Source organism: Leptosomus discolor, chromosome 5 (assembly GCF_034619465.1).
Source record: "Leptosomus discolor isolate bLepDis1 chromosome 5, bLepDis1.hap2, whole genome shotgun sequence".
Lineage (NCBI taxonomy): Eukaryota > Metazoa > Chordata > Aves > Leptosomiformes > Leptosomidae > Leptosomus > Leptosomus discolor.
This window is the reverse complement of record NC_141395.1, coordinates 11445275-11469100: the sequence shown is the minus strand read 5'-3', so window position 1 is coordinate 11469100 and position 23826 is coordinate 11445275. Positions and strand designations below refer to the sequence as shown.

The 23826-nt window shown below is 49.2% G+C and overlaps 1 protein-coding gene across 2 annotated transcripts in view; it reads right to left on the bottom strand.

Moving 5' to 3' along the window:
• The window catches only part of ITGB5 (integrin subunit beta 5), a 60497-nt gene that overhangs the window by 5105 nt on the left and 31566 nt on the right, over positions 1 to 23826 (bottom strand). The window contains exons 9-12 of one of the 2 annotated variants that reach the window (XM_086465120.1): positions 20552 to 20686; positions 16997 to 17426; positions 1388 to 1610; positions 578 to 681 (exon numbers count right to left, since the gene is read on the bottom strand). In XM_086465120.1, the coding sequence (XP_086321246.1) occupies positions 578 to 681; positions 1388 to 1610; positions 16997 to 17426; positions 20552 to 20686 (892 nt within the window). The remainder of the gene's footprint in view (positions 1 to 577; positions 682 to 1387; positions 1611 to 16996; positions 17427 to 20551; positions 20687 to 23826) is intronic. The other variant, XM_086465121.1, reaches the window with a different exon arrangement.

Genomic DNA, 23826 nt, shown 5'->3' with positions numbered 1-23826 from the left:
GAGAAAGTCATCTGCTGAGGGATGCAGGTGTGGGGTGACGTCTAGAATAGGACACAAAGGCCAGGAAAGGAGTTCCCAGGGGGACTTTTAGTAGTCAGTTTCACTAAAGCAGAACTCATAATCTCCAAAACAGCTTTGCTTTCTCTTACAAGCTTACTTCTTCCAAGATGAATTCTCAGTAGATTAGAGAATGCCTTTTTTGGGTGATACTTTGTCCTTTTGCACTCTCTCACGGCTTATCTAACCTTCTGTCTTATCTGGCCTCATCCTACACTCTTTCCTCCTTGCACTGTCAGTAGTGGTCCTCACACATCTTGATCTTAAGATGCTATTTAAAATCAAAGGGGTTTTTACTTCAATGTAGATTACAGCATGGCGAGAGGGTCACACATACTATATATATGCATATACATAGTATATACATACACATACATATACTATATACATACACATACATTTCTAAGCACCAGGTTTTCTCTAAGGCTTTCTTTAAAGATATGTCTTGGTCTAGTTAAGAGGAGTTCAACACCACAGTCACTGTCTCTCACCGTTTGCCATCCTGCTGCTGCCGACTTACCGAGAACATCCACAGTGGTGATGATCTCGTCCTTGCAGTGCTTTTGGCAGGTTTGGTTATCAGCCAGTCTTCCTGAGTTAAACAGCTTGCATTCAATGCAGTCCCTGCAGAAAGACATGTGGGGGGGAAGATTAAGCACCCGTCAGAAACCACATGAACACAGAGATTCATTCCTTGGAAAGGGAGTCCCTGGGTGTTGGTCTGGAGGCTGCACATCTGCACCACAAGGAAAGAGCAACTTCAGTGCCAAGCACCTCCATCTCAAAGATGGAGTTATTCTAGGGGTGGATTCAATGAAGGCCCAAAACAGCTGGTAGGTTTGGGATCTGTTTGCCTTTGGATGTCAGGAGCTTCACATCAGCTACTGCAAAATCCATCCTGCCTGAGATCAAGGCAGACAGCATTGCTGCTCTGCGCCAGTCTGAGGCTGATGCCCAGGACACCTCTGTCACTGTGAGGCAGGCAGTCATCCCCATCCTCCCCTCCTCCACAGCTCGCAGCTCTCTCTGCCCAGATGTTTGCAGCAAAATTGGTGTTGCCAGCCTTTCCTACAGAGTGGGACAGCACTGGTAACGAACACAGACATGAACCTCCATGAGGACTTAGGCAGCAATACTTGTCGCTTCTTTGTGTGCTGCTCATACTAAGCAACTCTCAGGTTGCTTAATGTGAGCAGCAGCAGGCTTGCATGGGCTATTCACCCCTGTTTAATGAAGCAGGAGTAATCCCTTAGCTAAAAAGCCTCCCAGGAACCAAAGAGCTGCCCTTTCCACCAGCAAGAAGTCCCTCCCAAACCCCACACCTGAGTACCTTTTAGTGCTACAGACGCCTGGGCAGGTGGGACACTTCTCACATGTCTCTCCAAAAGCCCCCGGCTCGGTGCATTGACACTTCCCACAGACGCAGGTGCCCCTGCCGCTGCACATCTGCCCGTCGCTGGAAACACAGCTGTCCGTCTCGGTGGAGCAGTTGCAGTTGTCCCCGATGTAACCAGCGTGGCACTTGCACTCCCCGCAGTGACACTCTCCATGGCCTGAAGGCAAGAGCAAGGGAGGTGCATCAGCAGCATCCTGGGGCAGCACTGGATGCTGCTGATGTCCCTGCACAGGAGGGACCAGCAGCCCAGCAAGAAAAGTTGCCAGAGATACCTTACTTGTCAGAGTAACAAACAGATGGCAATGGGAAACACCTAGATATCAAATTATTACCTAAGTTCAGCAGCAAAAAATACCTACTCACAGCTCCTCCAGCTTCCCTTTATACTCATTGAGTTAAATGGGCACTTCTCCTTTCCTAGGTGGGACCAGGTGGCCAGGACAGGGGCACAAATGGCCCTTGGGAGGTACTAGCAGTGATGGTGACCATTGGGAGAACAGGGCAGCTCCCTTCGAGCAGACACAGCCTGTAGCTGCAGGAAGCAACTTCCACCCCAAGTCCATATGAGGAGCAACCACCTACTATTGCAGAGCCAAAACTTGATCAGCTGGTAGAGACTGCATTCTCCAGCCAGGTGTCAAACTTGTTACCCTCTTATTTTCCTCCCTCTGGATTCCCAAGTATCCTCCTCTTTTCAGGGTGCCCTTTTGGCACCGTCCTGGTTTGTGCCCATTCAGTGCTTGACACCATCAAGCAAACATTAACATCTGAGCACGTGTTTCGGCAGCATGTTGTCATGAGCCTTTCCTAGCCGCAGAGTGAATATTCCCCACATCTGCCTCCTAGTGCCAGGCACTGTGTAGCTGAGCTTTGCAGGGTGCTACACCTCCCACCTCTGCAGAAGGCAAGCAGCATCTCTGTCACTCAGCCCCCAATGCTTCCTCAGCATCACTCAGCTTCACTTGCCTACCCACCTGAAGGCTCTGGCTAAGCCAGGAGGGTTATGTGCAGTTTAGTACCGCGAGTTCCACTGCTACTGGAGTAGCAAAAATATTCAGGCTGACAAAGGGTCTCTAGCAGCAGCTTTCAAAATACTGTTTCTCAAAGTGCTTCTCAGAGGCATAGCACTTCAGGGCACCAGAGGATGTGGCAGAGTCAATGCGATCTCGCTGCTTAGCACAGAATCCGGACAGGAGGCGGCACAGCCAGACTGCAGCCAGTTTTCTGCTCAGTCTTGCTACGGCATTGGATTTTGCTAGCACAGCCACTATGCCAATAAACAGGGGTTCAAGCCATGCCTCCAGCCTAGCCTTCTCCAGGCCACACGACTACACAAAAAGTTTTCTCCTCCTCTACACTTCCTTGCTCACCACAGACCCTGAACTCTGGAGATGAATATTACTGCTGGGCCCTCAAAATGGTGTAAAAGAGGGGGCTCCTGTGAGGGCTTCCATGTTTACTGGGCTGACTGCTGTTTTGCATGAATTCTGCTTTCTATGTCTATATAGAGAAATATGAAGATGGGAATGGTGCAGTGCTTCCTTGCCGATTTTGGTCCTAGGGTTTAGCAGCAAAAAGCCTAACAGGTCGACCATTTCATCAGTTCTTTCCTACCTTTCTTTCCTAACAGTTTTACTTAAAAAGTACTCCCCAAAATGCTAAAGTGCCTTAAAAAATTAAATCAACAAGGACCATCTCTGGTGTCCAAGTGAGACCTCTATGTCCCAGCCAGTACCATGAAGGTTGCTGGGATCAGCTGAACTCCCTCCAGGGAGTAGCTCAGGGCAGCTCACAGCAGAGATGGATGAAGAAACCAGTAAAAGGGCACTCCTCTGCTGAAGCATCCCCTTGCAGCTATGGGGTTTAGCAATGGGCTGGGAAAGTCAACAGGCTTCAAGGCTTTCAGTGATGCTAAGTGCAGTGGCTGGCTGCCAAGCATCTGGTTTCAGAAAGGCATCCATCAGCTCGCTGGAAATACTGCTCGAATTCCTTCTTGGTCAGTCCCTAGGAGAAGGGATGCCTTTGAAGGCATATACTTTATAGAGCTGAAGAGTTTGTATATGAGGCTCATCAGCAACCTAATTACAGCTCAGTTTTCCCACTGGAAACAGCCTCAAGTGCCTCAGACAAGATAAATTACATATATGCTCCTTTCATCAGCACAAAACCACTGATGTCCCTGCCTCTCCCATCGCTCCAAGATTACCAGAGAGGCTGTGGATTGTCAAGCTATATCCCTTGCCAAAAGTCATGGGAGCACCTTCTGTTTTACTAGGCATCTCATATGTCCCAGCACATCACGAGCTGCCCTCCTACAGCCTCTTTTGCACTCCCACTGTTTGCTTTGGATCCAGTCTGCAAACTCAAACACTACTAGACAGAGAAGATTATGTTTACAAGATCTCTAGAGATGACCTCCTTCCCCCGCCTACATCTGATGGAGATGATTAAAAATGCCTCTTCTGTTTGCCTTCACGATGGCAGCCTTGCCCTTTCCCCAGACACATCCACACAGGCACGTTTGGTTTGCCCCTTCCCTACAAAGCTCTGGACACAGATACATCCACCACCGCTGCTGCTTCTCGGGGCGCAGCTGCAGAGTGGGGACCCCTGTGCGCTCCACTTCACAAGCAAACCAAATGGGGTAGTTGGCTTTTATTCACAATTAATTCAGGTGATCGGGCTCTTGCACACAGCAAGTTTGGTGCCTCCATGGCAATGCTTGTGTCCAAATCAGCTATAAATCATGGTTTTCTTAAACAAGCACTATTTCAAGGAATCCAAAGTAGCTGGCAACAGGAATCTGTGTACATGGCATTTAGTAAAAGTGCTCATGCTTGAATTTGAGCTGCGAGGGCCAAGAGAAGCAAGCTGATTGCATTCACACCACCCCACAGTCCCAACCCGGGTGGGAGGCACCCCCCTGCTCTTGGGCAGAGCCCCTGTATCATCATCCCTAGCTCAGTCCTCCTAGGATACCACAGGGCCAAGCACAAGAGGCGAGTCCATTGGAAATCTGTCTCTGGACCATAAAATGGTTCAGTTTTTCAAGCCCTCAGTGCCAGGCCACTATAGGAGGCTAGAAATCTGCACATCCCTTCCAGTCCTTGCAGGCTGGAGATGGAGCCTGGAATGACTGTCTTGGTGAAGCGAAACAGCCATTTCCAAATAATGCATCCTATTAAACCATCGCAATTGGAAAATTTAAGAAACAGCATCTTAAAGCAAGTAGTTCCATTCACGCAAGGGGATGAAAGAAAAAGCCTTTCTATATGAGGGTGACTAAGTGTGGGGTGTGAGCTTAAAATTTAGCAACATGTTGAAATGTGTTTTCTGCCTCGGCCACACTGGCTCAACGTGCACGAAGTCACTGGCTGAAGCTCATCACAGGGAATGTGCCAAGAGTGGAAATTTCCACACTGACCTTTAACAGCAAAGATGTTACAACCTCCACTGCCTGCATCAGCTTGAGTGGCCACTCCTGCAAGCACCATGATCTCCACTTCTGGTGCTCTCCATCCATCTCCCACACAGCCTGAACACTGGAGAAACGTGCTGAGTGGGATACATTTACTTCTCACACGGGTGTGACAGGGGTTGTTCCACTTCTCAGCGTCCACCTGGAGCACCAGAGATGGGAATCCCCTCTGTCCTCTTGCTCAGGACACAACTTGAGAGGAGCCCTGAGGCAATGTGTTAGCCAGTCTTTCGGTGACCGTGACCCAGAGCAGAGGTTCCCAGCAGAGTGCTACCTGGTACTTGTATTTTGCAGCAAGATGTGCTGCACGTTTCCAGTCACACGCAGTGCTGATGTGGTTAAACAGTCTCTATGCCATGTAGGATCACACCTGCAGTGAGCTTTCCACCACTATGCCGATGATGAACCTAGTTTCACTTCCCAGTTTCATTTCCAAGCTGAAAACACATCCTTGAGGAGAGTGTGTTTCAAGACACCTCTGCAGCAGCAGAAGTCTCATGGTGCAGGACATTATCCTGGACTTTAACCCCCTCAAATCCTTTGAGTTTGCATGTTCTCTATTAAAGCTGGCTTGTGAAACCAAAATACGTTAACTATGTTCTCCAAACATAACAAGAGATGTTTTCTTCTGTTCCCATCCTTGAAATGAGACAAGCTTAGATGTTTAAAAGATCCAGATCTAATTGGGAAATGAAGTGTTCCTTCTGAATTTGATAACATACTTTCCAGCCAGCTCTTGATTGCTGGGGGGAGCTAACAAAAAACACATGTCAAGGAGGCTGCAGAAACACGCTGGGAGGGTGTAGCAAAGGAAAGCAATGCTTCTGTAAGGGAAGAGCAGTCCACAGACTAAGTTTGGACTAGTTTGGGATCCAGTAAGGTAGGAGCCATGGGCAGCACCACCACTTGCAGGAACCCGCTTCCCAAGGAGGCCACCAAGGTGGACTGAGACCTGCAGCCCAGCTGGTCCCTCCGTCTCTCTCCCCACCTCGAAATACATCCCCATGCCTCTGCCGTGCCCCAGCTGGGCTGCATGTCTCACTGTCACTCAGGCAGCTTTTGGCAGGATGTCCAACCGTCCTCATTTCACCCCAGCTGCCTCTGCCTCTCCCCTTTGGCTGCCCGTCGGGATGACAGCCGCAGACCAAATCCCTTCTGCCTTCACCGCAGCACCGCACGGACATGGCTTGGCAGCCCGACACCGGCGCTGCATGGCGCGGCTCTGGTCCCCGAGCACAGCCGTTGCTGGCAAGCAGGAACCAGGATAGCAGCTTCTGGCAGAAACTTCCAGCCTCTGATCCTGATTTCATCCCAGCCTTCCTGACAGCAGGCTGCGAAGTGGGACCCTGTGGTGGCCGAGCGCTCAGCAGGACAGCCCGTCTGCCCTCCGTGGTAACCATTTGCCTTTTAGGAATTGCACGGGCTGCTGCTGCACCAAGAGGTCTGAAACTCAATGCACCAAAAGCTCTATCGCTAGATCTTTTGATAGAAAGCAGCTTTCCTACAGCCCCCTACTTCTGTGGGCCACAAAATGATGCAAAAATATCAGCTATATTTTGAAAAAAAAAAATAATAATCCCAGCTTTTATGGAGGGGGAGAAAGGATTTGAAAAAACAAGCCCCTCAAACACTCTTTTTTCCCCCACCTTCTAGAAAATGAAACTGATGTGCCTATCACACAAGAAAAAAATAATCCTCATGATTTTTAAGCCAGTTTCCTGGTTTCTGAGCACTTGGGAGGAAAAAAGATCATACAGCATTTTGTTCCCATTAAATCAAGCCACTTATTTTTGTGCCTTCATGCTCACATTCAGGCTTTGGGTAAGGACCTTCAAAATGCTGTGCTTCTGTCATTTTTGGTTACTTGAACAACTAGTTTGAAAAAACCCCCCACAAAACCCCCATGGGAAAACCAATTAAGAGAAATAAGTTATGGCAAGCAATTTCCAGATTCCCCGGTGCCATCCCTTTAATGAGCCCTGGCCGCTGTGCCCACCACCCGGAGAGCCCCAACGCAGAAGTCACACATTCTTCATACTCCCTAGGGGTGGATGCACCAAAACCATCTGCTTACAAGAGAAGTCAAACCCTACTGACACTGGGCACTGCCTGAGCATCAATTTTGTACCAGACCAGCCAATATCTCAGCAAAAACACTCGATGTCTGCAGGAGAGACCAGGAGCAGCACATTTTGAGTGGGAGGAGGAAGGGCAGCGGAAGAGGCTTTGAACACTTGGAAAACATAGACCTTTCCATTTGGGAAAGGGCTATGGTAAGACACAGTGACTGCTTAGGCAAATAAATCATTGACTTCCCCACTAATCTCTTTCCATGACTCAAAGCAGCCAGCGCTGCACATCAAGAGGCCAGGCACGGCGAGGCAGCCTGCCCGCAGCACAGCCCAGGGTCATGGCGTTGTCCTGCTGCCAGATGGTCAGCATCAGTAGGAAGTCAGGGAGAGCTCAGGAAATTTTAAATACCAGGGACGAACTTAGGATCCATCCCCTGGGTCACACCAGTCTGGCAGGGAAAACAAGGGTAGCAGATTGGCAGGAGCATCCCCAACTCCTGGAGCCTACGGAGCATAACAACCTCCTTGTGAAAAGGAGGTTACTATATAAACACAAACAGCAAACATCAAGGGTCCAAGGTTTCTGTGTAAACTGAAATGCATCCACCAACTGCCTCCATTCACATCAGAAGAGAGCTCACCCATGTGTGTTTACCCACAATGTAATACTGAAACAACAAAACAAACGCTAAGAGGCTAGTAAGAAGTAAATAGTTCTTTTCCATATGTTATTTACACCAGACAGCATGGATCTCCCGTTGCATTAATTTAAATGGATGTTTATATCCTGAAGCATATGGGTTTGGCCAAGAATCAAGGCTTTAAATAAGCCTTTAGTTCAATCCTAGTGCTGGTTGAGCTCACCAATCATCAAAAATGGCATCAGAGATGCAGACCAATGAAACCAAAGGCGAAGGAATAAAAACAGGCTTGAGCTTGTAACTCAGCCTTGGGTACCACATAAGCCCATCACCAGCTCCACATTACTGCCAGCATCCCCCACATTGCAGCACTGCTATTACAAAAAAAAAAAAACCCACTCAGCCCCCCAGATTCTCACTCAGTTGGGAACTTCTGGGTTAAATGAGAACTGGGCAAGGAAAAAAGGGCTTTGGAAACTGCTGTCTCATGAAAACAGCTGAAAGCGATCCAGTCTGGGGCAGGCGGATTTCCTGCAGCAGCCCTGGCCAGCCTTTCCTCATTCTCCTTCTCTCTGCTACAGAAGCGGAGCTGAAACGCAATCATGAGATATGGCTGATGATCCACCAGAAAGCCAAAATGGGCAGTGAGGAGTCATTTCCTGAAGGAGATCTAAAACAGCACTTCTTAAAATGAAAATGAATCCTTCCTCTTTTTTTTTTTTTTTTTTTTTTTTTTTTTTTTTTTTTTTAAACTAAGCTCAGCACTCCCCAAATCTCTCAACTTCTGCTTACATTAGTGCCTTAGCCTGGCCTGCCACACGTGGCCTTTTGGATGAAGACCCAGAGCTGGGAATTGGAGCTTTTAGGTCGTGCTGCCGACTCTGCTACCGACACAAGGAGCAGTACAGGGCAAGGGCTGCTGCCAGACCCTCTGAGACATGCAGTGCTTCACCCCGAGCGGAGGCAATGGGGATGGGTGTGCCAGTTCTCTTTGTGCTGTGCGTCCAAATACAATCCCACCAAATTGGGCACATGCTCATCCTTGCCTTTATCACCCCTTAAGTACCCGACATGGAAGGCACTGCAGAAACTGCTAACAATTCATACTATTCCTTAAGCCAGATAGGAAGGCATGTGTGTGTTGGGGGGCAATCCTTGGGTTTTTTCTCCGTCCTGTGTTTTCCTCCAAACCTCTAACTCAAAAAGGGCTCTATGCCACTGTCCTTTTATATTGATCTCCATTCTTTATCACACAGGCATTTATTGGGTCTCCCATGGGACACATGAACGCCTCTACCACCTCAGTGCTCCTCTCTCCAGCCAACTCTCTGGCCCCCTAACAGATGAGACCCTCTCCCAAAACCACCCCGGTGCAGGCCACGCCCCCCCCCCCCCCCCCCCCCCCCCCCCCCAGTTTGTTTCCTTTTTCCCCAAAAAGCCTGACAAAGACAACTGCTTGACAGAGATCAGTTTCCACTTGGCTCTCCCAACCCTGCCCAGATACCACCAACACCCACGGATCCAGAACCAGGAGCTTCTCCCCCACTTATATACTTCTTGGCCCACCTCTTTGCCAAGGTCTGCTTCTACAGCTCTATATTTAGCCTTCAGCTTTTGTCACTGTGAAGGCTCTGGAAGATACAGAAACATGAGGGGACATATGGTGAGCATGCAGGTAGGTGAAATGCAGATAAAGGGCTTGAGAAAAGCTACAGCGCTGCAACCCTTCCGCCAACATGTGCTGCCTCCAGGAAGAACAAGCTTCATCCTCCTGCTCTGCTGCTTGAGCAGGCTCCTACCACCTCCTACCACCCAAAACCCCTCCAGATTTGTTCTTAAAATAAGACTTGGCTCCAAAACAAAGCCGCACGATCCTAAATGTCTGAACTCCAGGGCCAAATTCTATGGTTCAGGTCCATCCTTCAAATGAAAAGCAGGCTAATTCCCACCCTGCTGAAGCCCAAGTGGGCTGAGTGTCCTTTCAGCTGGACCTTGTTAAAAGGAGTGGGCTCTGGAGCAGAGAGAGATTCTTTTTCTGCAAAGTCCAGTGCTGTGGGAGCCTTGCCCAGCTCTGTGTTTGGATGCAAACACATAATCTGGTGCAAGTTCACCAAGGGTCCATGGTTTTGGAACAGATTTCTCCCTTCCCAAAGAAGCTGGAAGAAGTCAGAATATCATTCAAAATAAGACAAAAAGAAAGAGAAAGAATGAACCTGCAGCCTATGCTGCACTTCCCTTTCAGGTCAATTATTTAAATTTGATTTTTTTAAACCAAACTCAGCAAAATTCACAGGTTGTCAGTGCATGTCAACAAGAAATGCAGAGACCCAGAATTTCACTCACCTGATGGTTTGAGGCTTTCATCTGCCTCTAAACCCCAAATACAGCATTCATTTCCAAATGTTTATTTCTGTTAATTACTATAATCAGAAGGACCGAATGCCAAACTCATCGGGACGCTGGCTGTAAAGGCAGAGCATTTAAGTGAGTTTGTTTGGGGAGTGAACAGGCAATGTGCTGTGTTTTCAAAGTTCTTCTTGTTTTCCTTTTGGAGCTTCCTACTTTCTGAGAGAGGAGGTTCCCAGTGGTGGGAGGGGGTGGCTACAGCAGGACAGGGGGGTTTGGGTGCGTGCATGCACCATCAGATGTCACCTCCGGCTGCAATCCACACACTATGCCGCTTTAAGAGTGGAGACCCACAGACAGAGCTCTGGCTCCCATAAAGATGTCAAAGACATCACTTCTTTATTCTTTAATTCTGCCCTGGCATTTAATGCCTCATTAGCATGCATTAACGCTTGCAAAAGGTCCGCTCAAGGACAAGGAGAAACTCCAGTGAAAAGAGGCAGGAACAGCAGCGCTCTGTGTGGGTTCGTCCTCCAAGGAGCTGCTGCCAGATTTGGGGAGAGCTGCAAGACTTTGACAGCAATAAGGGCCTGGGCATGGGGAAAGGAGGGGTAAGAAAAGGCAGCCTTGCCCTTTCGTGCCAGGAATGGAAACTCTGGTGAAGCAGTACACGATACGCTGAGGAAAGAAAATTCAACTCAATTGCTGTTAACAACCAACACAAACCCTTGGCGTGAGCAAGGCAGGGCAGGCAGGGCATACCCGCTGCCAGAAACACAAAGGAAGATGAAGAATGAATATAGCACTGAGCAGAAAGACGAATGGAAATATCATTCGTATTCCCATGAGTAGTCCATGCAAAGATAAAATATCTCAAGTTGGAAGGGATCCACAAGGAGCATGGAGTCCAACTCCCAAATAACCAGTAGTGTTTAACAGGCAACGATGTAACGGTAATGCCTGGTGGTGCAATACTTAATACTGCATTTATTTACTGTGAAAGAAATCCAGAGGGTACACAGCAAGCACAGAGCATTCTAGCAAAGAACCATCCACCTGCACGGAAACACAGCCACCTCTGACCTGAAACACAGCAGCTGCACCAGGCAACACGGGAGGTCATTAGCACAGCAAGCAGAGGGGGAACCAGGCATTTTTACACACTGCAGCTACAAGCACTGGCCATGCTTTCGCAGGTTACAGCCAGTGGGTGAGGGTCACCCCGTGCCGTTTGCCCCAGCCAGCGGCCATTTGAACCCCTTGGGATCTTCAGCCTTTTGAATGGGCATGGAGCAGCACGGGGAGGTGCACGCTCTCAGAGAAGGACAGCACATGTCTCAGGACTAAATTGGAAAGAGAACAGAAACCAGGTTAAAGGGGAAAAAAATAAATTCAGAGAGAAGGCAGAAGAGAGAGACTGGGGAAGGGTGGAAATGATGCCCAAGGGGGAAGCAGCAGGAGGTGCTGATGGGTGGCTTAGATCAGCAACACCCCTTGGCTCTGCACTCAGGCTGCATTTTTTAGCCCGCAACAACTGCACAAGGTGTAGTGCAACAGTCAACAGAAAAAAGCCAATAAACAGAAAAAACATTTCTCACTTCAGAACACATTAATTTTCCCCATTTGTCCACAAAGGTAGCCATCCACTCCACAGCAGCCTGAGCACAACCCTCTGTGTCACTTGTCAGGCTCTTTGTGATGGTGACCATAAAGCCTGTGGTGTGTCCCACAGTGATGTATTCACAGACAGTCTCAAGAGAGATCAGAAATAGGAGCCTTCCAGGACTGAAGATGTGAGGAAAGACATTTACTGAGTCACCCCCATGCTCCTCCAAAAGGCCACTGAGGATTTGCATGGCAGGGTAACAGAGACTTCATAAAGATGAAATTTGGGATGTGAACACCTCCCACCGGGCTCTCAGCCCCTCTCTGCACCAGGGCTATGAGCCATGGCTCCTGGAGATAAGCACACCCAGAACCACATGGGACATGCTACTGAATTGCAGAGACCTGCAAAGAGTGAAGGAGATGTCGGGAGTGAGCCAGTAAGACAGCGTAAGGATGGGTCCCTTCCAAGGCAGTGGTTTAGGGGGTGCCCATCTCTCTTGATTTAGGGGTGCCAAGAGGAGGGAGCTTGCACCTGAGCAGGTCTTTTCGGCATGACCCAGAAAGCCTGTATTGGTAGAGAGTGTGTTTTAAATAAAAATCCTCCCTGGCTTCTCTGTCACAAATAACAAGCAATCCACTCACAGATGATGACAGCTATCAATTGTCAGAATGAGTGCTCCCATTTCTCTGCCCCACCGCAGCCCTCCAAAATAATAGTGGTTGATGCTTGGGAACCACTTGCTTGCAAGGAAAACTCAAACACTGCTAAAGAGGGATTCTAATGCCAGACAGCCAGTTTCTGGGGAGCCTCTCTCTACCCTTTCAAATCATCTGGGAGCCCCAGGCTGGGCATCCCTGATTTCCACCGCAGAAGGTGCTACCCCGGCACAGGGCAGGATGCAAGCGCAGGGCACCACAGGCTGCCCACAGCGGGTAAGCGTCTCCTGTACATGTCCCTGTGGTTTCTCATCCTCTTCACACTGTGTAAAGAGCAGAGAGTTTCTCAATGACATTCCCCATTAACGGCTGAGAGGTTTTGAGTGTTGCTCTTAGAGCTCACTGTCCCCAGACCGAGAAGACACCCTGGGAAGGAGCCTGTGATGACCCTAGGGTTCAGCCACTGGCTCCTGTCCCAACCCAGCCAACATCCCACATGTGAACGCAGCAGTAGTCTCCTCCACAGCTCCTTCCCTGCCTGTGGAAGCATTTTCCAAATCACCGCTTGAGCAATCACACTCTGCTTCCCCAAAACGTTGCACCAGCATGGCAGCCCCCACACTCTGCAGGAGGTCAAGCAGGAATGCAGGAATAGCAACAACTGACATCAGAAAAGATCTGTTTTACACAAACATGCTTTAGGAAAAAAAAAGAAAAAGTTTTTCCCAATTTGGGGCTCAGATGTCATGTAGACAAATGACAGCGGACACACAGCCAAACAGCATCTGCAGGGAGCTTGTACGCAGGGTGAGAATGGCATCGGTCTGAACGGGATGAAGGTGAATTCAGTTGGCTGCTCTTCCAGTTAATCCCCATCACAGCCCTCAGCTCTGCCTGCCCCAGCTGACCTGGACCTTACATTTCTTCAGGCTGACCCACAGGATGGGAGTAAACAGAGTTGACCTAAACCTTACATTTCTTTACACTAATCCACGTGCTGAGAGTAAGTGGAATGTGCCCAGCTTCACAGTTTAACCCTGAAAAAGGAAGAGGACTGCAGATGTCCTCCATTTAATTAGTTTCTTATTAAATGTTTGCAGTCTATTCTTGTTGGAGCCAGAATGCTTCACAGGTGGAGGGGGGATGTAAGATGGAGAGGGGATGCCCACCCAGCAGTGATGCCAGGCACAGGCCTTCCTGCTTCAGTTCATCACTGCTAAGGGACACAGCAAGTCAGAGGTCTATTTTTTTCTTATTATTCAGGGGATTTTTTTTTTTTCTTTTATGCCTTTCTTCTCAGGTGCGCAGACATCTCAGGGCAAGGGCTTTGGCTGAGCAGCTTCTGCAGGCAATAAAAGCCAAGGCCAAACAGGAATGCAGCAAGGAGAAAGGTTTTTAGGAAGCTCTAGGATAAACATGCAGCCTGACTGAGTCTTGACCACATCTCAAAAGAGATGCTACTGCAGTGCCATCTCCTCGTTACTCATTCCGGCCATAAGATCCCCCTGGGCTATGCAGCAGCTCTGTAGGCAGGAAACGTCAAGATGCCTGAAACCAGTTTTTTTGGCTGCTAAGAAGCAGTGACGGGCACCCTGTGCCCCACACAGTGTGACAACACTTACATACCTCTCCGTTTCTTAAAAACTTCAGCTGGTTTTTAGCTCCCTGTTCCCTACCCTGCTCTTTGGTGAGGAAAACAGACACTCACAGTCTTATAACCCAACCTAATGGAAAAGGGTTTCGGCTCCGAGGACTTCACTAGGTTCAGCTCACCCCAAACAGCTCTCCCATGCCCTGCAGCCCTGACAGCATGCACAGCCACTGCCTGGCCCCCTGCAAACCACCCCCCCACGATGCTGATGACTGGGACCACTAACAAAGCAGCCAGCACCATGAGGCTGCACCATGAGCTTGCACCACAAGCACCCTCTGTCACCAAAACAAGCCTCAAAAATGCTGGTAGACATCTGTTCCCCACCCTCCTCCAGCCCGGGGAGTGGAGCAGGATCGACCTGTGGGGCAGCTGCCCCAGAGACACAGCCACATCTCCTCCGCAGCTGCATGGCTCATGGCTGCACAAGCACTTAGCAACAAACAAAGGATTATTTTTAACTTCCACATCTTATACGGTCCTTCTGTCGCTCCCCTTCAGGTCCTTTTTTACTAGATAGTGCTCAGATTTCATTCAGTTTGTGTAAAAAGGTGGAAAGAAACCCAAATCCCCCAAATCAAAAACCTAAAAGATAACAAGACATGACATGACTTAAAAAAAAAAAAAGCACTGCAGATGTGGTTTTGGCTCCTTTCCCTACCCTCTTTCTGCCACAGGTCACCTTCTTCCCTTCTGGCAGGGGCTTAATGCCAACCTCCCCCCTTGGCACTGCCACAGGCAGTGGGCACAAGCAAGCTCCCCTTCCTCCCCAAACCATGCTCAACCCATTACCTGCACCTCCAAGGTGAATACATCAAATACTACCCATTTATTTCTTAACAGCAGCTTCTGGTAAAAACTTAGACACTAGGAATGAACAGAATTAAGAAAACAAACGTTTGTTAAAGCTGGATCGCCTTAATTTTCACATCTGAGCCTTCAGATGCACATCAGCATCCTCCATCCAGGCACAACAACAGGGCAGGTGAGTAACAGCCACAAAACCAAGTGTGGAAAGAGGTCTATTTCCATAAGATGTGTCCATGGGCACAGTGATTTGTATGGTGACAGACCCCATCAGAAGTCTCAGAGTGGAGATACCAGCAGTGCCATCAAACTGAGTGCTGCCCTCAAAGTGCAGGGCTCGTTTGCACAACCAGAAACTGCTGCGCTGGCACCGGAGCCATCTTCCTACCAGACCTCCTGCAAACATAGCCCTGTTAAATGCCATCATGGTGCCTGGAACAGGGAACGCCAAAACCAAATTGCAGAAGAAGAGTGAGATTTCTAATTTGAGGCTGTAAACAAACCGAAAAGCTTTATCTCACCAGACCTTAGGACAGCCTAAAACCTCACAGTGCTTCCCCATTTAATAAAACCAAGAAAAGGAAGCATTCAGAAATAAATACTGAGGACTTGTATGTCCTCAGCAGTTTTTGAAGTGGTTTCTGCAGGGCAGCTGGAGTCACATCGCACGTCAGCTTGGCTATTCTCTGCAAAATAAGCCACAGATTTTCAATGAGCTGTCACTTCCCAAATCCCATTTCAGAAGTGATTCTGGCACTTGCAGGTATTTGCAAACCTGACACCCAATGCTTTATTGCTGACCCAAGCTTTTCATGGCACTGCAAGCCCTGTACCGGCAAGCAAGGCCAGACTCATGGCTCCTGTGCTCCAAGGCATCGCCATCTCACCGTGCTTTAGTCAGCCATGATGTTCAGTCATCTTAACCAGCTAAGATGCTCGCAGCTGCTTAAGAGCTAGAGAGAAGTTTCAGGGCTTGATTTACAACTGCAAAGTGTTCATAAATCTGATTTATTGTCTAAATCTAAAAAAACGAGGAAGAGAAACCACAAGAGACCTGATCCCACAAAGCTGCACCAACATCAGCAGTCGCTGTGTCGCTCAGGCAGTATGGATTTTTGGGATGGGATCCTTTGTGTTTTAGGGGGAGAAATGCTTTGCAGCGTGGCGAGTGCCCTTTACTTACGCCTCGGCAGCTATGTTCCTGTGCACAACCACAGTCCTGGGCTGAAGGGCACACAAATGACACCCACCCGGGGAGCCGGGTAACAGCAGTGATGGTTAAGGGGAAATGTCTCTAGAGAAACCAAAGTAAAGACGATGCTGTACTACTCTGCATCCCCCCTCCAAGAAAAAGTAGGTCTGCAGCACTGAAGCTAATGAAGCTTGGCCTCCAGCAAGCCAGTCTCTCTTCATTAGAGGCTAACGTGTGATGCCTTCATGGGGCCTCTCCTCCCTCTTGCCACCTAGTTTTATTGGACCTTCAGGAATGCAATTAGCGCCGAGATGTTTCCTCCTTTGTCAGACTGCCTGGCAGGCAGCCGAGGGGTTCAAAAGCTGCTGGGCCAAGCAGCCAGCTGCGCCTCCCCGAGCCCGGCTGCCGGCAGGAGGGCAGGCTGCAGGCAGGAGAGTATGCTTCCCCTCTCCAACAGCCACCCAGATTTCAGAGTAGAGGCCAGAGCAATGTGCTGAAGGTCTCAGTGCAAGAGGGCAACTTCTCTGTTCAGAGAAAAACTGCGAGCGAAGCATTCAGGGGTTTATCAGAGCACAATGCTGTGGATAACCTAGTTGCATCTCTTTTGGAGGAACAGAACACTTCTGCAAGCCATCCCTGATGGCCCTACCAGAAGCTGGATTAATGGTTTGAAACAGCTACTCCAGAGCTGTTAAGCGGACTCAGGGAGCAGCAGAACAAATGCCACTTATTAGTAACTACGCAGCATCGACTCAAAGTTGGATGTAACTTGAATCAACATTTACGACGTGAAATAAATGACTCCTTTTCCTGCCCACCCCACAGATGCAGGAGGCACATTAAACCTTCTCCTAACAGGAATCAAATTTTTGCTTCTCCAGTAGATTATCTCCTACCCTAAATCTGCTTCTCCACTTCACAGCAAGCTACAGAGTAGATCTGTCCAGAAAAAAGGCAGATTTTGGCAGACGGGACAGGCGCAGCGCAGCCCCTCACACACCCTGCACACACCAGCCCAGCGACTTTCCCCATTTTGAGGCAGTTTCCCCATCCCTGCGAAGCAGAGGGTGCGAGGGAGGAAAGGCTCCTACCTGAGCAGAGGACTCCCTTGTACCTGGCGCAGGAGAAGTCGTCGCACTCGCAGAAGGGCCCGTAGATGTTTCCAAACTCGCTCTCATAGCAGAGGCACTGGTTGCAGCTGCACTCCCCTCTCCCGCTGCAGAGGGGTTTGCCCTCTGCCTCCCGGCACATGGCGTGGTGCATGTCCCCGCTGGCCCCCTCCTCGCACTCGCACTTGGCCCCCAGGTAGCCGGTGTCGCACTCGCACAGCCCGCAGGCGTAGGTCCCGTTGCCGCTGCACTTGCCGCTGGCCGGCGCGGCGCGGCCGGTGCAGCCGCAGAGGCAGTTGTATGTCACCGTCACCTCCAGCGTGTCCCGAAAGCCGGCAGGCTTGATGGTGAAGGCGTGGGAGGTGTCCTTGGCGGGGCAGCTCCGCGCCTCCACGGCCACCTCGAAAGAAACCTGGTGGGGTAGGTTGAGATGTAAGTTAACACACATGGCCCCAAAATGGCCATCAAGGGTGTCCCAGGAAGGAAGGCAGGAGGGAAGGGCGAATGTCCTGAGGAAAAGCCATGGAGCAATCACCCTGAGCAGGGCCATGCTCAGTGCATTGAGCTTCACTCCCAGGAGTGCAAAACCCCCCGAAACAACTGCACGCCTAGTGAGGGCAACTGCAGCTCAATGCACCGACATCTGCAGGTCCCATCAGGGGTCTGGCATCCTTCATGATTCAAAACTCTTTACTGCAGCCTTCAGCAGTGATTTTTCCCTACCAAGGACCTGGTTTCTGTGAAGCGGGAAGAAATGTGCGCATTCCCATGAAATAAACAGGGCAAAACGCTAGCAAATAGCTCAGTTTTCATGCTATTAAAAATAAAAAACTCTGTTGAAACCAAGCACTATCAAGGATCTAACCAATGTAGCACAAGGGCCCTAGGTGCCTACAAGATCATGGATTTAGGTTTTATGGGAATCCTGATCTGCACATAGAGATGTGCATCAGTCACACAGGACAAAGCTTTCAGCACACTGCTAACAGGCCATTTTTGATGGATGCTTCTATTAAGATGGGCTTCAGAAGGGTTATACATCATTACATGGTTATACATCACCTCCCCCCCTCATTTTCTGTTGCTACAACCCAGTGTCAGGGATTTTCTCATTAGGAAAAACAAGACTGTCCTATGTCTGCGTGCTTGGCCCCTGATTTAATCCTGCTGTTTGGGGGGGGTCTTGGGCTGGCCGGCGCTGCCAGGAGCTGCTGGTTAGCAAAGAGGATTAACCTTACTTCAAGGAAACAAGCACCTTTGCTAGGCATCAGGAGGGAGTGATTTTTCTCTGGAGACATTTGGGGCCACCTCGAGCTCTCATTGCCTGCACTGTCCCACATGCCAAGGGGTGACTTGCAGACAGCAGCACAGCAGCCACCTCCAGCTAGGAGAGCGGCACCCCTAAGAAACATCCCTTGACCCTCTCCCATTCCCAAGGCCTGAAGCAATTAGGCAACAAGCTCAAACTACAGAGGAGAAGGAGATCAGAAAGCAAACTAAGGGGATCTGGGTAATCACTCTCTTTCACTCGCTGACACCCACAGCCAGGGGACTAAACCCCAGCAGTTTAGGACACAGTGCCAGTGTTATCCTCTTCTGGGAAAAATTCTTAGCAGGAGTCAAAATCTTGATCCACATGGAAACAATGGGGCAGAGAGCAGCTGAACAAGAGGGGATGGAGCAATAGGACCCCATGATCCTGTGGCATGTCTGCCTCTGCAGGCACCTCAATACTTGGGTGCACCTAAAATGGGAGAGGTACCAGTGCTGGCTCCCTGCTGCACCTGCTGCCAACTCCTTTATGGCATGAGCTGCAGTGACCCTGCTGCTCATGCCAAAGCCAGGAGCCCAGGATCAACCATCAGATTAACTCTACTACCTGAGGGGCTCAGGTTTTGCTGTGGGAACAAGGAAGGCACGTGACGAGCATGGCAGAGCCACAGGGATTGCTTTTACTCTCCCATCGGAGATCCGGTAAAGTCAGCTAAAAAAACAGAGGCCACCTCCCTCTAACACTTTGCATGATCCTTATTTGGTGGGGTAAAAATCCAGCTACTGTTGACTCTTTCAAACTATTTTTATACGCCTCAGCACTTAGAGCTCTGGTATGTTTGCAGAGTCACTCTTCTCAAATAAGGCAATGAGGCTACTAATGAACCCGCACCACATCCTTGCAGACAGAAAAAGCCTGGAGAAGGGGAGGGGGTTCCCTGCTGGTCTGAGCCCTCCTGCCCCACCCCTGCTGCCCAGCAGCTCATTTATCTGTATCAATATTCAATTTAAACATGCAAAGCTTAGCTTCTCTGGGTTTTTTTCATAAAAAAAGCACGTGATGGATTATGCTGAGTAGACTGTTAACATTAAGGGGCAAACTATTTTTAGTCTGTGCTGCCATCCAATAACCCTAGGAGTGAACACACGAGTGGAGGGTTGCTGCCTTTCTGAGCACTCTGTCCTTTTTTGTGGTACCTCTGAAGTTAACCATGACCTCTTTGTTCCGGGAAAGACAGGTTTAGATTAGAATCATAGAATCACAGAATCGTTTAGGTTGGAACAGACCCTTAAGATCACTGAGTCCAACCATCAGCCTAACACTGCCAAGTCCACCACTAAACCACATCCCTAAGCACCACATCTACAGATCTTTTAAATACCTTCAGGTATGGTGACTCTAACACTTTCTTGGGCAGCCTTTCGGTGAAGAACTTTTTCCTAATATCCAACCTAAATCTCCCCTGGCATAACCTGAGGCCGTTTCCTCTCATCCTATCACTTTATTACTCCGGAGAAGAGACCAACACCCATCTCACTACAACCTCCTCTCAGGTAGTTGTAGAGAGCGATAAGGTCTCCCCTCAACCTCATTTTCTCCAGTCTAAACAACCTCAGTTCCCTCAGCTGCTTCACATAAGACCTGTTCTCCAGACCCTTCACCAGCTTCGTTGCCCTTCTCCAGACTCACTCCAGCACCTCAATGTGTTCCCAATGTTTAATGTAGCAAGGGGCCCAAAATTGAACACAGTATCCAGGGTGCAGCGTCACCAGTGCCAAGTACGGGGGCACAATCACTCCCCTAGTCTTCTGGCCACATTGTTTCTGATACAGGCCAGGATGCTAATACAAGGCAGGATTCTCAAACTATACCAAGAAAACCTTGAATTTTTAAGAGACCAGGAAAAGACCAGCAGACCATGGCAATAAAACCTTCACAGGTGAGAGTATGATACGAATATCTAGAATTACAGGAGAAAAAAAAAAAAAGCCCATTCTTGACCAGTGCATCCTGCTGCTGTAGACAAGATGCCTGTATTCCCTCTTCTCCCTCAGTTGACCTTGGGCTGATCTATACCACCCAGAGCCACTTCCAGCAGAGCCACTCACCACAGGTTTCTATATAGATGTGGCACGGTGTGAGGAGAGAAGAGGAAGATGAGCAAAGCTGTATTTTATCACCCAGGACCACTCCTCAAGAGAGGTAAGCGGCTGCATGGAGGGTGAAACAGCATCTCCAGGGGATAGACTGAAAGGCAGACTCACCGTATCTCCTATTTTGAGATCCCCACACTTCCTGAGCCCAGGATAGGACAACCCATCCTGGCACGTGGCAGTGAAGGTCAAGCCAATGTCCTCAGGGCTGTCCCAGACTGTGAGCTCCACCTTGGACCGAATACTCTAGAAACACAATGGGAAAGCGAGCCGTCAGGTTCCCAAAGGCAGGTGGGTTTCTTCTGATTTAGTCTCTTCTCTTGATGCTTCCAGAGGGTGGCTCAGACATCTCTGCACCTATATGAAAAAAGTCACCCCTGCAAACACATTGACATTTGGGATTTGGGTTTGATTTAACCAGCTCAGGAGACTTCTGCTGAACACAACTAGACTCAAGGGGAGCTGCCCACAGCCCCTGCGGGTGGCTTATGCCCTCTAGGATAGTTGCAATGACCACTCTAGCCAGCATTGAAAAGGTACGGATGCACAAGAGAAAGAAAGAAAAAAACCCATTCTCGACCACAAATGGAGCATCACTGAGCCCAAGGTCAGAGCCTCATGTGCACATCTGCACCTCCTCCTCCCCATAAACCAGCCCCTTAGTGAAGCGCAAAGCCTGATTCTCCACTGGCAGTCGTCCTGTGATGGCCGTCGTACAGCACTGAGAAGGTGTAAAACTGCACTAACTCTGTCCTGCTTTCTTGATTTCACCCAACTGATCACTAAAATGTATTTTCCCTCTTAGGAGAAAATGCCAAACAAAAGTACCCTTCGGATGCGTCAGCTGGAAAAAATAAATGAAAAATCTCTTCCTTTGCGAACCTTTTCAAAGTGAAAAATGTTTTCCATCAGTGAGGTTTTGGTATGCTCCTACCTCTTCTGCTTCTCATTCCTCCACCCTGCTGCACACACAGACTTTCAAAGTCAAATCAAAATTAAGTTTATAAGTATTAAGTCGGAATGAGGTTGTTTTGTTTAATTCTTCCAATGGCTGGAACTGATGTTTTTTTATGAGTGCTGTCCAAAAACGACAAAGGTTTTCCAAATGGAGCTTTTTGTGCAAATGCATTTGTTTTCCAAAGCCACCTTGCAGCTCCATCTCTCTCCCTCTTGTCCCCAATCCTCAACAAAGTGGCCAGATTAAAGAAAAGCACTAATTCAGACCTCTTGCCAGTCCATGTGATAACAAAACGAGGCTTCACGCACCAGCAAAGAGCTAACGCTTTTGGAAGCGGGCAGGAAATAAATGAATTTTGGCCAGGTGAATCTAAACAGCCCTTGCGGAAAGAAAGGAATAATTTCCCATCTCTCTTCTGTAATGGAGGAGCTGTTCATGGAGTGACAATTTGGACCATACAGAGCATCCATCACCTGTGGGCTGAACGCTGTGCATGTTGGTAAAGCCAAATGTTCTGATCTGCCCAAAATTATCCTGTAGGAATTAGCTATCACACCAATAATGCCCTCTCATCTTTCTGCCCAGAGCATCTCATCTGCGGCACAGCAGAAGACAGGACACCAGGCCAGCCCTCGGTATGACCCTGCGTGGGCCCTTCTTATACAGATGCCAAGGTTTCTTATTAGCCCTATACAGAAATGCTATTAGCTTAATTGTAATGCTATTATTATTAGCCACTTGGCACCATTACAGAGCAATACCGTCTCACAGCACCGCAGCCACCACTAAGGGCTACTGCAGATTTTGCAGCTGTGTTGTTTGGTGTCCCCCAAGCCTGCTGCACCTTCAGGGACAAGTGAAGGACACTGGAGAGACCTCAAGGAAGGACCTGGCCCTGAGATGGAGCAACACCTCTGCCTGAAATAAAGCTGTTTGCTATAGCCCGGGGAAAATTCAAAGGCTGAATCAGTTCAGTGTAAAAACAAGGAAATCCTGAACCAGCAGCAGCTCCAGGGACAGCTGATGTGAAGGCCACCCGCCATAGGAAACTCATCAGTGGTTTAACAAGAAATACATCCAAGACCTGCCTGGACTGGGTTTAGGAAAGCAGTTTTTAAACCAGCGTCCTATTTGCTCCCTTTGGTCCAAACCCAGCCCATATGCCCAGGCAGAGACGCTCTGGTGCCATGCCAGGCTGGGCACAGCCCCCCAGGAGCTTTTCCATCTCCTAGGCATGTTGAGATTTAGGGGAAGGGTTTTTTTTCTTAGTGAGGGCAGAGAAAAAAGCAGTCCCTGTTCTCTTTTGCTTCACACCCTGCAGGATGAGGGGGAGATGACAGCACGCTGGGCAGAAGAAAAAGGGAGATGGAAGATGAATAGACTGGGGAAAGGGATCTCGGGGGTAACATAAGCCCCAAGCAAGTCTGATGTACGCATTGGTGGAGGAAAGCAGATGACAGAGGACCAGAGATGGCCAAAGCACTGAAGGGGTGAGGCTGAGCCCAGGCCCAGAGCACCAGCCACTGGCACTCTGCAGGAGATGGTCTCTGTTGCAGATGAAGGGTTTCTCCAGGCTCAGAGTTTACTTTCCATGAGGAATAAAAAAAGGTTCACTCCCACTTGGGAAACAGAATTTTTAGCCTTCTCACTGAGTGAGAATTTCCTCCTATATTTCGGGAAAAAAACAAAGCTACCAAGAGGAGACGGGCTGGGCGGGTGCCAGGCTTCCTTGGCCCCAGGCTGCCCGCAGCACAGGCAGGAGCTGCCAGCTCCCAGCAGCATGCCCAGGAGTCCCAGGCTGCACCCACCACCCTGCTTAACAGGCAAGAAACCAGCCCCAGCGCCAGCAGCAGATCATCCCACACAGCTCCTTCTGTGGGGCACCTTGGTCTCAGCATCCCAGTGGTTTTCAGGCAGCTGCATAGGAAAGCTCACAAGCAAAGAGAAGGATGGAGAAGGGCATCAGATCCCCAACAGTTTTCATCAGTTTATATCTATCTGCAAAGGCCTGAAGGGTGGCGAAACCAAGGCATGGATGCATGTAACAACTGGGAAACCAAGGTAAGGGGAGGTTTTCATGCAATGGCGCTGAGACTATATGCAGGCAACGTGGAGTGAACCTTCATTTCTTTCTCCCCAGGCAAACATCTTAGCCACAAGACCGTCCTTCCTCAAGAGGACAAACTGGGACAATTGGAGTTTTATTTTGCAGTATCTCCAGGGCCTCATTAGCAGCATTAGCTGCTCATTACCTTTCCCCAGAGGGTGAAGCTTTGGGAAGCACTCTTCCCAAGGACATAACCAAATGCTGCTTTAACTGCAGGGAGCTGTGGGGGAAGGAAAGATGAATGTTACAGGTCATGCAAAGCACAGCACAATCCTACATGACCTCTGGATGTGTACACTCCTCCAAAGAAGTCTTTCTTCA